Source organism: Mesocricetus auratus, unplaced genomic scaffold (genome assembly GCF_017639785.1).
Source record: "Mesocricetus auratus isolate SY011 unplaced genomic scaffold, BCM_Maur_2.0 Super-Scaffold_100691, whole genome shotgun sequence".
NCBI classification, from domain to species: domain Eukaryota; kingdom Metazoa; phylum Chordata; class Mammalia; order Rodentia; family Cricetidae; genus Mesocricetus; species Mesocricetus auratus.
Window position 1 is genome coordinate 5,908,708 of NW_024429267.1, and position 15,090 is coordinate 5,923,797.

The 15,090-nt window shown below is 40.0% G+C and overlaps 2 protein-coding genes across 4 annotated transcripts in view; one reads left to right on the plus strand and one right to left on the minus strand.

Moving 5' to 3' along the window:
• Trip4 (thyroid hormone receptor interactor 4) overlaps positions 1 to 15,090 on the minus strand; it is a 74,001-nt gene that overhangs the window by 58,122 nt on the left and 789 nt on the right. The window lies entirely within an intron of this gene.
• Pclaf (PCNA clamp associated factor) lies at positions 93 to 9,629 on the plus strand. 2 transcript variants are annotated; one of them, XM_040740280.1, is made up of 4 exons: positions 93 to 232; positions 493 to 573; positions 2,668 to 2,830; positions 9,161 to 9,629. In XM_040740280.1, the coding sequence occupies exons 1-4, from the start codon at positions 187 to 189 to the stop codon at positions 9,204 to 9,206; spliced, it is 336 nt and encodes a 111-aa protein (XP_040596214.1). In that variant the 5' UTR covers positions 93 to 186; the 3' UTR covers positions 9,207 to 9,629. The 2 variants fall into 2 exon arrangements, with proteins under 2 accessions (XP_040596214.1, XP_040596213.1); XM_040740279.1 differs by lacking the exon at positions 93 to 232 and having other exon boundaries at positions 246 to 573.

A 15,090-nucleotide genomic window follows, 5' to 3' on the forward strand; every position in this document is an offset into this window, starting at 1 on the left:
CGCTGGACGCTGCCAATTGGTTCGGGGTGAAGGCGCGGAACCAATAAGAGCCACGATTCTCAAGAGCTTGGAGCGCGCGGGAAAGAGGCCCATTTAAACTGTGGCGGGAACGTCATTTTCGGGTTTTTGTCCAGTTAAGACATCCGCAGTTGGGGAGTCGTGCGAGTTGTCTCTTCCTGTGTGAACATGGTGCGGACCAAAGCAGACTACGTTCCGGGAGCCTACAGAAAAGGTGAAGGGATGCAGAGCAGGGTTAGGGGTTCCCCAGGCAGCCTGTCCCTGGGATGGAGACACCCGTGGCTGCCCCTAATCGAGTCCAGCTAGGAGGCGGGCTCCAGGCCCTCACCTCGAGGAAGCTGCGGAGACCGGGCAAGGTTATTCTGCTGCTGTGTATCACCCTACTCCACGCCAGGCTGGAACTGGTAGAACAAGGCTCTGGGGGTCGGAGCTCTCCAGCCTCTTCTGAATGGCTCCCTTTACCTCTCTTTGCAGTGGTGGCTTCTCGAGCCCCCAGGAAGGTACTTGGCTCCTCCACCTTTGTCACAAATTCTTCATCGTGTTCATCGAGAAAAGGTAAGAAGCGTCCTGGAAGCTTGGGAAGTAAAAGAAAACCCCTGAAAGGAGATCAGGCTTGGCACAGCTGTCCTCAACCGTGAGGCCCTGACCCACGGTGGATTTATTTAGTTTATTTGTGTTTATATTTAGTTTCCTTACTCTGGATTTTGTTTCTTTTAACATCCTCACTCCTAAATTCCTTCCTTGCCCTCTAAGGAGGCCTTGGTCTTTCAGCAGGCTTGGTTAGTGGTATAAGGGTCTCATGGAAAACTCAGGTTAATTATCAAACCTATTTTTCTTTGATGAATGGTGCTTTAAATTTTTGTTAATATTAATAGTTACTGTTTTCTTGGAGGCTACTTAGTGCCTCTTCATTAGATTAAGAGTAATGATTGACAGTATTACCACATTTTTTGTAGGTGTGTGTAGGTGTGGGGTGTGTGTCTGCGTTTGCTTGCCTGTCTTTCCATCCACTGTGAATGAAATCTCTGGGAACTGAACCCTGGGCCTTGCCCATTTAGGGCAAGTACTCTGCCACTGAGCTGCACCTCCAATACAACTGTCTTTCTGCTTTTGATTGTGCGTCTCTCTCCCTCTCTCTGCTCCCCTTCCCTTCCCGCCCTTTCTCCCTCCCTTTCTCCTCCTTTTCCTTCTCCCTCCTTCCCTCCTTCCTTCCTTCTCCCAAAGTCTTGTGTAGTCCAGGCTGTCCTCAAAATTTCTATATACAGAGAATAGCCTTGAACTCCAGATCCTTTGGCCATCTTTCTGGTCCTTCTGCCTCTGCCTCCCCAGTGCTGGTACATAAGCATGTGCCATGGATGCCAGGTTTATTTTGTGCTGGGGACCTAACTCAGGGCTTTGTGCATGCTAGACAACTCTACTAATGGAGCCACATTCACAACCTGCTCCCCCTTCTCCCCCTCTCTTTCTCCCCTGATTGCTAGGATAACAAGTATGTACTACCACACACTGCTTTATTTTTTGAGATGGGATCCTCAGTATGTTGCCCAGGCCGCCATTAAAGCCCTCATGCTTTTAGCCTTCTGAGTATGTAGGATCACAGGAGTTAGCCACCATATCTGATAATTCATGGTTTTTATGCCAACACCCCCACCCCACACCATTATTTATTTGAGATAGTGCATTTAGCCAGATTGGCTCTGCCTCAGTCTCTGTAGTGCTAGGATTACAGGCATGTACTACACTATACTCAGCCCTGAATTTTATCAAGTCTAAAAGTTTCATTAGAAAATATTTACTATTTCCACCTTTTCAGACAATACAGTAGTAGACAAATTTTTTCAGAGTAGATAAACTTATAGAATGTCTTATATTTTGTACAACTAGAGTAAATTCTATCAAGGCCACCTCCAGTTGTCTGGCCCACTGCTGAATCACTAGAGCTAACTGAATAGGTCCTTAATACGAGTTTAACAGCCTGGAAAAGAGGTGCACATCTCTCTAAGTACTCTAGAGGCTGAGGCAGGAGGACTACTGTATATTCAAAGCCAGTTTGGGCTATCAAGTGTGTACCAGATGTGCCGGGGGTCCTAGCAATATGCTGTCTCACAAAAATAATCAACAAAGCAAGAAGTGGCTTTGTATAGTGGCACATGCTTCTAGCTTTGGCATTTGAGGAGGGGAGGCCGGAGGATCAGGAATTCAAGGCCAGCATCAGCTAAACAGTGAATGTGAAGCCAGCCTGGGTTATATGAAATACTGACTCACCCCCACTCTGCCAATAAAATAAAAATGGTCAGAGTTTTGCATTTTTTAATGCCCAAAAATACGAAATTGTATTTTCATTTCAAAATTTTTTTATTACATGTTTATTGTCTGTTTTCATGTGTAGTGTGTGTGTGTGTTCTTATATGCATGGATTTGCACACGATTACACACAGAACTCAGAGCGCAATTTATGGAAATCAGTTCTCTTGCAGCCCAAACTGTAGTATTCTGAAAGAGCAACAAGTGTTTTTTACCACTGAGCATCACTCCAGCCTTCGTTTTCTAATTTAAGATGGATGTTATATTATCTAATACCTCTAAGAGTCTGATATTAAAGAAAGGCAATTATATTTGTTTTTATTTAGTCCTGTTTCTATTTTATAGCTGAAAATAAGTATGCAGGAGGGAATCCAGTGTGTGTGCGACCGACTCCAAAGTGGCAAAAAGGCATTGGAGAATTCTTCAGGCTGTCCCCTAAAGACTCTGGAAAAGAGAACCATGGCCCTGAAGAAGCGGGATGCAGTGGCTTAGGGACAGCAAAGAGAAAGTAAGTGTCTATGTCTGGGAGACAAAGAAAACATCCCCCAAAGTAAAATACAGATGGAATAATGAGCAATTTTAAAGTTTCTCTTCTTGCTAATAAGAAAATGAAAGCTATGCTTTTTTAAAAAAAAATTTATATTTTTTTGTTTTTACATTATGTGTTTTAAATTTTTTTATTTAAATTAGAAACAAGCTTACTTCACATGTGAATCCCAGCTCCCTCTCCCTCTCCTCCTCCCCTACCCCCCAAATCTTTATTATTTATTATTTATTATGTATACAATGTTCTGTATGCATGTAAGCCTGCACGCCAGAGGAGGGCACCAGATCTCATTGTAGATGATTGTGAGCCACCATGTGGTGGCTGGGAATTGAAGACCAGCAAGTGCTGTGAGCCACTAAGCCATCTCTCCAGCCCGAAAACTATGCTTTAACTTCTAATAATTTCTTATCACTCTAAAATTTCAAATCTTTCAAGAATTAATTTTTGCTTACACTAAAGAGACTTGATTCATATTCATTTATTGTTCCTCTAATTTTTACAGTTTTGTTTGCTTTTTTGTTGTTTTTGTTTTTTGAGGCTGGGTTTCTCTGTTTAACAGTCCTGACTGTCCTGGAACTCACTCTGTAGACCAGGCTGACCTTGAACTGACAGAGATCCACCTGTCTGTGCCTACAAGTGCTGGGAATAAAAGTGTACACCACCATCACCCAGTTTGTTTTGCTTTTTTTTTGGGTTGTTTTTTGCTTTAATGGTTTTTTGAGACAGGGTTTCTCTGTGGCTTTGGAGGCTGTCCTGGAACTAGCTCTTGTAGACTAGGCTGGTCTTGAACTCACAGAGATCTGCCTGCCTCTGCCTCCCGAGTGCTGGGATTAAAGAAGTGTGCCACCACTGCCCGGCTTTGTTTTGTTTTTTGAGACAGTCTCTGTATGTAGCCCAGGACACCTGCTAAGCGCTGGGATGAGATGCATGAGCTACCACTCTTTATAATCTGCCTGCTTTCCTCGTTCTCTCTCTTCCCTCCTTTTGCTTGATTTTTTTTTCAAAAAGAAATTTCTATGTCATATCATCTAGTTTGAATTCCATTTAGCCCCTCATGCCCCATAATATTACTAGTTAAGAACTGAGGATATGGCTCAGTGTAAGTCTTGATACTCAGTGGGCATGCTGTGCTAGGTTTAGTCTCCAGTACCAAATCAAGTAATAACACTATGTGCTGAACTTTCTCAAGAAATATACAATTAACAGAGAGAACATAAACAGAAATCAGTCTATAGAAACAACCAATAGTAATGCATATTTTATTATTTTTTGTTTGTTTTTTGAAACAGGGCCTCAGTTATGAGGCTCTGGCTGTCTTGGAATTCACTATGTATACTAGGCTGGCCTTGAACTCATAGAGAGCCATCTGCCTTCTGGATGCTAGAATTAAAGGCACTATCATGCCAGATTGTTTTTAAGATTAATGAAATGAGAATGCTAGTGATAAATGCTGACCTAAAATTCTAGATACAAAAGTATAATATTTGGGGCTAGAGAGACAGCTTGGCCTTTTTTTGTTTGTTTGTTTGGTTTTACGAGACAGGGTTTGTCTGTATTGTTTTGGAGGCTGTCGGTCCAGCCCGGCCTCGAACTCACAGCGATCCACCTGCCTCTGCCTCCCGAGTGCTGGGATTAAAGGCTTGTGCCACTACTGCCCGGCCGATAGCTTGGCCTTTAATAGTACTGCTCTTGCAAAGGATTCAGGTTTGGTTCCCAGCATGTACATGGCAGCTCACAACTGTATGTAACTTCAGTTCTATGGAGTCTGATGCCTCTTCTGACTTACTTAGGTCCCTGCAGCATGTGATGTACATACATACATACATACAGTTAGGCACAAACACATGTATAAATATATATAAAGATACCTTTTTTAAAGTACAATCTGCTTTGCAAAACACATACACACAATATAACAAGTACCAATAATTATTTATCTGGGTAAAAACTTGTCTTATATTGCATACTATCAACTTCTAACAATCAATATCTGTCACTTAAGTAAGAATCACAAAAAAGTCAGGCATGATGGCCCGTGTTTTGAATCCCAGTACTCAGGAGGCCTAGGCAAGTGGATCTCTGTGAGTTCCAAGCCAGCCGAGTCTACACAGTGAGTTCCAGGGCTACCCAAAGAAATCCTGTCTTGAAAAATAAAATACAAAAAAAGGGGCTGGGATGTAGCTTGGTGGAGAAAACTTAGCATGTTTGAGGCATTAGCTTCATTGCTCTGCACCTAAAAAAATTTTTTTTAGGAAAAAAAGTATTTGAGGGCTGGAGAGATGGCTCAGAGGTTAAGAGAACTGACTGCTTTTCCAGAGGTCCTGAGTTCAATCCCCAGCAACCACATGGTGGCTCACAGTCATCTGTAATAAGATCTGGTGCTCTCTTCTGGCCTGCAGGCATACATGCATGCAGAACACTGTATATATAATAAATAAATATTAAGGCAAAGAAAAGAAAAAAGTATTTGAATTCTTATAGGTTTATAAGTGTTGAAACTAAGGCACACACCATGGAGGGTATATGGAGGTCAGTTATGTTTCCACCTCTACAAGGGTTTTAGGAATTAAATCAGGTGTCCAGATTCAAATGACATGCAAGAACTTTTACCACCTCAACCATTTCACTGTCCCCACATTTTAATTTTTGTTTGTTTTTTATTTTTTTTTTGAGACTGGGTCTCTTTGTAGACCAGGCTGGCTTGGAACTCACAGAGATCTACTTGCCTCTGTCTCCTGAGTGCTGGGATTACAGTTGCATACAACCACTTCTTGCCCACTATGCCCCTTTTAAAAATGTTTTAATTCTATTTGCAAGATTGAGGCCAGCCTAAACCACCTGAGATCCTGTGGTTAAAAAAACAAATCAAAAAAAGGACTTGCATGTACAGAGGGTGTGGCACCATGACACTGTCATTGTGATGTGTTCCTGAAAGTAAGACCTGGTTTGTAACTGACACACCAGCCAAAGCCTAGAGAACTGCCAGCCAGACAAGCAGCAAGACGGACACTCAGCACCCTGAAGCTTGGGGGTGAGAGGATGGTGGTCAGACTCTGTTTGGGGCTGTTACTCCTTGTGATCCTCCCCATGCAGGTCAAGTCATTTGTCCCTTTAACCAGCACAATGGGCCCTACCTACTATGAAACTGATGGCCCCGATGACACCACGGTATCCTCCAGCAGCTCCCTAAAAGCTATAACCAATCTCCTTGGGGTCTTGCTTGCCTTTCTGTGTCTTATCCGTTAAGAGCCTCGGACCAGATCACATTCTAAAATTGGACCAAGTGACACCTGCAAATCCAGTGTCGCAAGGAAAACAACTTACTCTTCACATCTATTCATCCCACTGGTTTTAGTAACACAGAAAATCCTGAGAGGCTCAAGCTGGATTGCCTTGAAGATCATCTCAAGGGTTAATTGGATGGTGAATCTCCTGAAGTTCCATATATGACAATAAAGAGAAAGACAAGGCTGAACATTGGTTAATGGTTTCATTAAAAGTGGTTTATGGCTGGGTGGTGGTGGCACATGCCTTTAATCCCAGAACTCGGAGGCAGGGGAAATCTCTGAGTTTGAAACCAGTCTGGCCTACAAAGTGAGTTCCAGGATAGGCCCCAAAGCTACAGAGAAACTCTGTCTCAAAAAAAAATGTGGTTTATGAAATATAGATCATTAAAAGTCTACCTTGAGAATAATTTCACTTTGATAGAAAGTGTGCAATAGGAATGGAGATTCAGTGTTCTTTATGGTTCACTAAACCTAAAAGCCTGGAAAGTAATTAGGAAATATGAAAAGATTTCAGATTTTACTTTGGAAGGAAGTACAAGATATTGCTGTAAATTATCTTTGCCATTCTCTCTGTGCTAGAAAATTGAACTCTGGTATTTGTAAGCACTAGGCAAGCTCTATCACTGTGCTATAGTCATTTAACTCTGTGTCCTCGCTCTCTTTTTTTTTTTAAGACAAGGTTTCTCGTCGGGCGTTGGTGGCGACGCCTTTAATCCCAGCACTCGGGAGGCAGAGGCGGGAGGATCTCTGTGAGTTCGAGGCCAACCTGGTCTACAAAGTGAGTTCCAGGACAGCCTCCAAAGCCACAGAGAAACCCTGTCTCGAAAAACCAAAAAAAAAAAAAAAAAAAGGTTTCTCTCTGTAGCGCTGACTGACCTGGAACTTGCTCTGTAGACCAGGGTGGCCCAGAACTCAGAGATCCTTTTGCCTTTGCGTCCTGAGTGCTGGGATTAAAGGCCTGTGCCACCACTGCCCAGTTCTTGATTTTTTTTTTTTTTTGCGCTTTTTTATGTTGTTCTGTTTTTTTGAGATGGTCTCACTCTGCAGCACAGGCTGGCCTTGAACAAATGTCAACCTTCCTACCTTAACCTCTGTGCCTCTCTGGTTTGGGGATTAGAAGTGTGAGCCAACATACTTGGCTACATTTGGCTTTTTGTATAGTAACTGACACTGCAATGATGGGTTTGAATCTACTTCCTAATTAATCCCCTACTACCTGGTAACCTCGACTTCTTTTTTGTACTCTATCCTTCTGTCTTGGCCTCCATGATGATGAGATTGTAGCTATGCACTAGACCTGGAGATATACCTCAGTGATAGAAGGCTTCTTCGTACAAGGCCCTGGGTTCAAGCACTTAAAGCTGCAAATAGATAATGCATTTGATAGGCATTTTACACCATGCTCAACTAGTAATTTTTAGAAAGATTTATTTTTATTTATTTATTTATGCATAAGTATGTGCCTTATTAGTTAATGTATACCTCATATGTGCAGGTACTTAATAAAGGTCAGAGGGCATGGCTCCCCTGAAACTGGAGCTATAGATGGTTGTGAGCAACCTGGTGCTGGTGCTGAGAACTGAACTGTGTCTTCTGTAAGTGCTCTTGGCTACTGAACTATCTCTAGCCCACAGTTCATTCTTACATATATATTTAAAAGGTACAGAGCATCCATCTATGGAGGCCAGAGAACAATTTCCAGCAGTTGGTTCTTTCCTTCTTACCATTGGATCCAGAGATCAAACTTGGGTTGTCGGGTGGCAAGTGCCTTTACCCACTGAGACATCCCAATGCCCATTTTCATTGTCACACTACTGTGCTTCACCCGTTTGTCTCCCTGTACTGACTTGCCCTTCTTGCAATCCCCTTCCTTTCTTGCTTCTGAACTTCATTACATCTGTTTATCTTGTTTCTTCCTCCACTCTTACACCTTGCCTTTATATCTCATAGTCCCTTTTGTATTTTGATATTCTTCCTACACATATGTAAGTACAAGCATACATAAATTTAAATCTAAATTTTCTATATGAAAAAATATTCAATATTTGTCTTTCAAAGTCTTGGTTATTGAATGTAACATGATGATCTCTAGTTTAATCCATTTTCTTGGAAATGTTAATTTTTTAAAAAAGATCTTATTAGCCGGGCATTGGTGGTGCACGCCTTTAATCCCAGCACTCGGGAGGCAGAGGTAGGCGGATCTCTGTGAGTTCGAGGCCAGCCTGGTCTACAAAGTGAGTTCCAGGACAGCCTCCAAAGCCACAAAGAAACCCTGTCTCGAAAAACCAAAAAAACAAAAACAAAAACAAAAAACCAAAAAAAAAGATCTTATTAAAAATAAAAATTTAAATCTTAAAAAAATTAAAATTTTTATTTATGCATGTATGTGTGTGGGTGTCCACAGAGACTGGAATAGGGCATTGGATACTCCGGAGCTATAGTTAAATAGGTGGTTAAACTATCCTTTGTGGGTGCTGAATATGAACTCCTGTCCTCTGCAAAAGCAGTGAGCACTCTTAACCACAGAGCCATCTCTCTGGCCTCTAAATGTCATTTCATTTTTTATAGCTAAATAAAATTCCATTGTATATATGTGTCAAATTTTCTTCATTCATTTACCTATTGATACAGTTGTATGCTAGTTCATATCTTGGCTGTTGTGATCAGTAGCAAGTATCTGCTTAAATTTTGTGTGTGTATATCTGTGTGTGTTCACAAGCACAGATATGAATATATATTTGTACATGTGGAGGCCATAGGTTTTCACCAAAATGCTCCTTTTAAATAAAACATGTACTAAATGAAAAATGCTGGTTTCAAGAAACAACAGGGAATAGTGTTAAAAAAATTTGTTGCACTACTTCTTGGAATTTGTTTTCACTTACTAATTATTGGAGTTTAATTTTCTTTCATTTCTAGTTACTTGAGCAGACTTACTTCATTATTAATGTTCTGATTTTATAAACAGTTGATACTTAAGTGGTTTAATTTCTCTTCTTCACAGAGCATGTCCTTTGCAACCTGATCACACAGATGAAGAAAATGCATAGAACTTACTCATCTGAATAATGTCTTCAGTTTACTTAGGTATTCTGGGATGTAAATTTGGGTAGATGTGTTTGTTCAATTGGCTCGTTGAATAGGCATTTAGTTAAGGGGGTCACTAAAATTTAGCCATTCAAAAGCAACTAGCTATAAAGGGGAGAATTTTTATAATTTGTAAATTATAATTGCATACTTGAATTTATGATGTCATATGATATGTTGCTTCTTTTACCTGTTTAGCTTCTTGCTAAAATCAATATTGCATGATGTTCTAATTACTAATCTACTGTCTTTGAGATTTGCTTAGATCTTTGTTCTAATACCATTTTATGGGAACTTGATTATTGAGATAGTGTCATTGTTATGGTCTGTTTGCTTTAAAAAGTTGACTTAGTCTTGTTCACATTAAAAAATCAGTATAAATTAAATTTAATCTCTTGTCATTTTTCAAGGTGGGGGCAAAGAGAAAATGTTGAAAAAGTTAGTTGTATATTTTTTAAAGAAAAGTTAACTAGGTGTGGTGGTACACAACTTTAATCCCAGTATTTGGGAGGCAGAGGCAGGCCATCTCTGAGTTGGAGGCCAGCCTGGTCTACAGATGGAGTTCCAGGACAGCCAGGGCAGTTGTACAAAGAAATCCTATCTCAAAAAAAAAAAAAAGAAAGAAAGAAAGATATGATTAGAATCAGGAACAGAGATTCTATAGATATATTCAAACAATTTTTCTTGGATATATACTTAGTTCAAGATCATAAAATATTACCTTTTTGCATATATATAAAACATATATATATATGTATTTTTTTTGTCCATTCTCACCCCCCCAACACAGAGCTTCTCTGTGTAGCTCTGGCTGTCCTGGGACTCACTCTGTAGACCAGGCTGACCTCAAACTCTGAGATCTACTTGTCTCTGCCTCCTGAGTGCTGGGATTAAAGAATTGTGCCACATGTCTGGTTTTTGTCTATATTTTTAAAGTTGGAAATTAAAAACCTGAAAAATTATGCTATAAATCAAGTTTTATATATCAAGTCCTTAGAATTTTTCCTTAATTTCTCAAGATGACTTGAGAACACTGGATAGGTTATAGTAATAATTGTTTTGAGGCAGGATCTCATTATCTAGCCCCTAAGTAACCTGAACTCAATATGTAGAACAAGCTAGCCTTGAACTCACAGAGATCTGTCTGCCTCTGTCTTCCAACTGCTGGGATTAAAGGTATGTGCCACTATGTTAACTGATATACTTGACTTTCTCATTGTGTTTTATTTACTGACCACTATCCATTTTCAAAATTAACCATGGTTTTAGCAGTCATGTTTTTGTGAAACTTATTTAAAATAAATATTCAGTTTTCTAGTACCATAACCATTTGTGTTTCCTACCATCTATACTATTTTATCTCCAAATACAAATAAATGTATTGGTTTCGTTTTTTTATTTACATATCGTTTGAGGCCAGCTTATTATAGATTTTTCTTTTACGCTTTAGACAACAAGCAGAACCTCTTTTAATCTCAAGTAATTTGAATATTATGTTTCTTGTTTCTTCTTTTGTTTGTGGTTTTGACTTTTTAAATAAAGACTTATTTTTATTTTGTGTGTGTGAATGTTTTGCCTGCATATGTATATATGGTATGTGTCTGGTGCCAGAAGACAGCCTCAGTTCTCCTGGATCTGGAGTTAAGAGACAATTGTTAAATTGTCAAGTAGGGGCTGGGAACTGAACCTGGGTCCTCTGCAAAAGCAGCAAGTACTCTTAACCCCTGAGCCATCTCTCTATCCCGTGTTTTAGTTTCTTTAGAGGGTCTCACCAAACCTCAGGTTGAACTGAAATTTTCTATATAGCCCAGGCTGGTCTTGACCTTGAGGCAATCATCCTCAGATTTGCAAGTGCTGGTATTACAGATATTTGCTAACACAAAAGATTAAGTTTGTTTTTTGTTGTTGATGCATTTATTTATTTATTTATTTAGAGACAGGGCTTCTCTGTGTAGTCCTGGCTGTCCTGGAATTAATTTTGTAGATTAGGCTAGCCTCAAATTCAAACGATTCACCTGCCTCTGCCTCCTGAGTGCTGGGATTAAAAGTATGCACCACATTGCCTGACTTAGGTTTTAAGTAGGTTAAACCAAGTCTTTTTTTTTTCTTTTTAATTTATCTATTTATATTTGATGTAAGAGTGCTCTGCATATATACCTGCATGCCAGAAGAGAGCATCAGAGCCTATTATAGATGGTTGTGAGCTACCATGTGGTTGCTGGGAATTAAACTCAGGACTTCTAGAACCAACTGCTAAGCCATCTCTCCACCCTCTAAACTGAGTCTTTTAAAGTCAGTTTTTAGTGGCTTTGAAATCTGATTTGCTCTCTTTCACTAGTAGAGCTACTTGATGTTGGTAAGCTTAATGAGCTTGAATTTTAATGTGTATAATTATTACCAAAATGTATTGGATTTATTTACTGTGTGTGTGTGTGTGTTGAACATGTGTAAAGGTCGGAGGACAACTTGTGAGGGTCAATGCTTTCCACCAGGATCAAAACTTCAGATCCTCAGGCTAGGCAGGAAGCACCTTTAGTTACTGAGTCACCTCTCCAGCCCCCTTCTGCCTCTTCCCTGCCACCCCATTCTGAGATAGGTCTCCCTGTAAACAGCTTGTAAATTCTACTATACAGACTCTTCCAGATCAACTCTTTTTTAGAAAAACTGAAAGTTTAGGAGGGCCTTGTCCCTAAATCTTTGAGAATAGCATATAGAAGCAGAACAGACTGTCATCAAATTTGGAAGATTATTAGAAGCCATCTTGTTCAACCCAAACCAACTATGCAATTGCTTGACAACTTTAATCGTAAAAAAGGTTGAGTTTCAGTTGTTTTAACTCCCATTCTTGAAAGAACATGCAGTTGGGCGTTGGTGGTGCTCGTCTTTAATCCCAGCACTCGGGAGGCAGAGGCAGCCCGATCTCTGTGAGTTCCAGGCCAGCCTGGTACACAGAGGGAGTTCCAGGCCAGCCTCCAAAACAATACAGAGAAACCCTGCCTTGAAAAAACAAACAACAACAACAACAACAAAACCCATGCTATTCCACATGTCAAACTTCAGTTACTTAAAAATAAATGTTGTATCTTTAGCCTTCGTTTCCTCAGGGTTAACATTTTTTTGTTTGTCATATATTCTGAGTTTCTCTAAATCACTTGTGTATCTTTCAATTGTTTATTGCTTAGGCACAAAAATGGTTAATTTGGCTAAATTTCTTCTTACTGTCTTTGAATATTCATCATAAACTATTCATTTCTAGTTTTGTATTATTTTAGTGGGTTACTTTTGTTTTCTGTACATTGGTGTTTTGCCTGTATGTGTGAGGCTGTCAAACACGCCCCTCCCAAACTGGAACTACAGACAATAGTGAGCTGCCATGTGGATGCTGGGAATTGAAGCTGGGTCCTCTGGAAGAACAGCCAGTGCTCTTAACCATTGAGCCATGTCTCCAGTCCTGAGTTTGGTAATTTTTTATGTTTAGAGAAACCATATGTACTCTGGCAGTACATGTTTTGTTTTACTGTTTGCCATGGATCCCTTGGAACTGGAGTTAGAGATCGTTGTGAGATGCCATGGGGTTGCTGAGAATTGAACCCAGGACCTCTAGAGGAGCAGCATGTGCTCCTAACAACTGAGCCATTTCTCCACTCCCCAAATTTTCTCTTTTTGTTGTTTAGTCCAGGCTGGGTTACAATTCATGTCAATCCTTTTGACTGAGTTTCTGAAGTGCTAGAATTACATGCACCATTCTTTAAGTCATTACTAAGAAAATAAAATTAAAATTAAAAGGTGAATTTAAAAAGATGCTATTAGGGGGGTGCCCATCCCACAATGAGAGATGCACTCTCACCCTGGACACTTGGGGGAGGGTCTAGGTCCTGCCCTGGATGAAATGACAGACTATGGACACCCCCATAGAAGGCCTCACCCTCCCTGGGGAAACAAGAGTGTACGGGGGTGGGGGGGGTGGAGGAAGGGCGTGGGAGGAAGGGAGGGAAAGGGAGAGGGACCTGGGATTGACATGTGAAGCAACCTTGTTTCTAAAATAAATTTAAAAATAAAAATTAAAACATAAAACTTAAATATTTTCATGGATTCCTCTGTGTATTGTGGACAACTTGGTATTGTCCACAGCTTTAAATAAATGAACCATCTCTGTGAAGGTTCAGTCAGTTAAAAAAAAAAAAAGACGCTATTAGGAGGCTGGAAGTCCCATAGTAATCATACATATATGATGAAGGTACTATACTGGCTTATGTAGGCAATTGAGATGTAGCCTACATACACAGTACTGTTTTACAGTTCATATTAAGAGTATATCTTGGCCAACCAAATAACGCAAAGGGAAGGGCAATTGCTGCTAATGCCAAGCCTGGCAACCTGAGCTCAATCTCAGGGATGAATGTGGCTGAAGGAGAGAAGGGCTCCTTCAGCATTTCCTGATTTCCACATTCACAGTGGTATGCTGGCACCAACACAGCTCCACACAAACATAATAATAAGAGAATATGAATTCTTGTAACATCATTTACAAAACTATAGAAGTGTAGTTAAACTCACACAGGTAGTTTTAGGTTAGGACTTTGCTACTTACTCATCTTTCAAGGCCCCCAAGCAATGAGTACGTAGAAAATGAAAGAATTACAAAAGCTCATGTGATCACTTAGGATTCAATCCAGTTTTTCATACACTAATACAAAAGTGAATTAAAAAACAAACAAACCCAAAGCTCTAAGAAAGGAGTTAAATGCTGCTTATAAAGCACTCCGGGCAGTGGATGAGTTATGCAAAGGTATGTGTATTTCCATATACGTTTAAGCTCATGGTTGATTATAACTTAATTTTATTTAATGAGGCATTAATTTCTTTTTGGTTTTTCGAGACAGGGTTTCCCTGTATTGCCTTGGAGACTGTCTTGGAACTTGCTCGGTAGACCAGGCTAGCCTCAAACTCACAGAGATCCCCTGCCTCTGCCTCCCGAGTGCTGGGATTAAAGGCGTGCGACGCCAACGCCTGGCGAGGCATTAATTTCTTAAGGCCACATCTTTTTGTTTTAAACTATAATCATGTTATAGTTCTTTAGATACATCATAAGCTGTTGTTCATTGGCTCATATTTGTATTTTAGAATTTAAAGGTTTGTATTTAGATCTGTTGGCAGTTAAAATATTAAACTGTGGTAACCTATTTATCACTGTTCACTTTGAGCCAGGTGTATGTATTTCCATATAAACACATGATGGCAGAAGTGGAAATATTTTAGACGTATTTAAACAACCTACTACTGGTATGTCGGTTTTGTAAAAGCTTTGCTGAGATGACTACCCTGGATAAATCATTTTAATGCCATCCCATGAGTCCAGGAAATGAATAAACCTGATGTTTCTTTTTAACTGAGATGAACAATAGTCTACCAATAATTTTGTGACCAATAAAATTAGGGCCTGTAGTTGGAAATGTTTTCACTGGCACAGAGGAGGAGAAAAATTCAGAAGCTAAAGTCAGATAGGAAAGCCAGTCAGTCCATATTGGTGGTGCATGCTTTAAATCCCAGCACTCAAGAGGCAGAGGCAGGTGGATCTCTATGAATTCAAGGCTAGCCTGGTCTACAAAGCTATACAGAGAAACACTGTCTCGAAAAAAAAAAGTCATATGATGTTCCCCTCCCCAGGTTTCTCTTAATATGACTAATTATATGTCTTTTATAGTGACAGGATTGTTTCGTTGACTTTTCCACAACTATTGTTTATCAGTTTTTTTCAAATGTAAGATTGAACATAGTGCCTGAGACATGCTAGGTAAAATGATTTAGAATTGGAACTGCAAATGTAGCTCCTTATCCTCTTCTCTC

Excerpts from the sequence above, each read along its gene's own strand:
- Pclaf (XM_040740279.1), top strand. The coding sequence starts at position 285 with ATGGAGACACCCGTGGCTGCCCCTAATCGAGTCCAGCTAGGAGGCGGG. Across the intron at positions 574-2,667 it reads ATCGTGTTCATCGAGAAAAG|CTGAAAATAAGTATGCAGGA; the intron begins GTAAGAAGCGTC and ends TCTATTTTATAG. Across the intron at positions 2,831-9,160 it reads TTAGGGACAGCAAAGAGAAA|AGCATGTCCTTTGCAACCTG; the intron begins GTAAGTGTCTAT and ends TCTTCTTCACAG.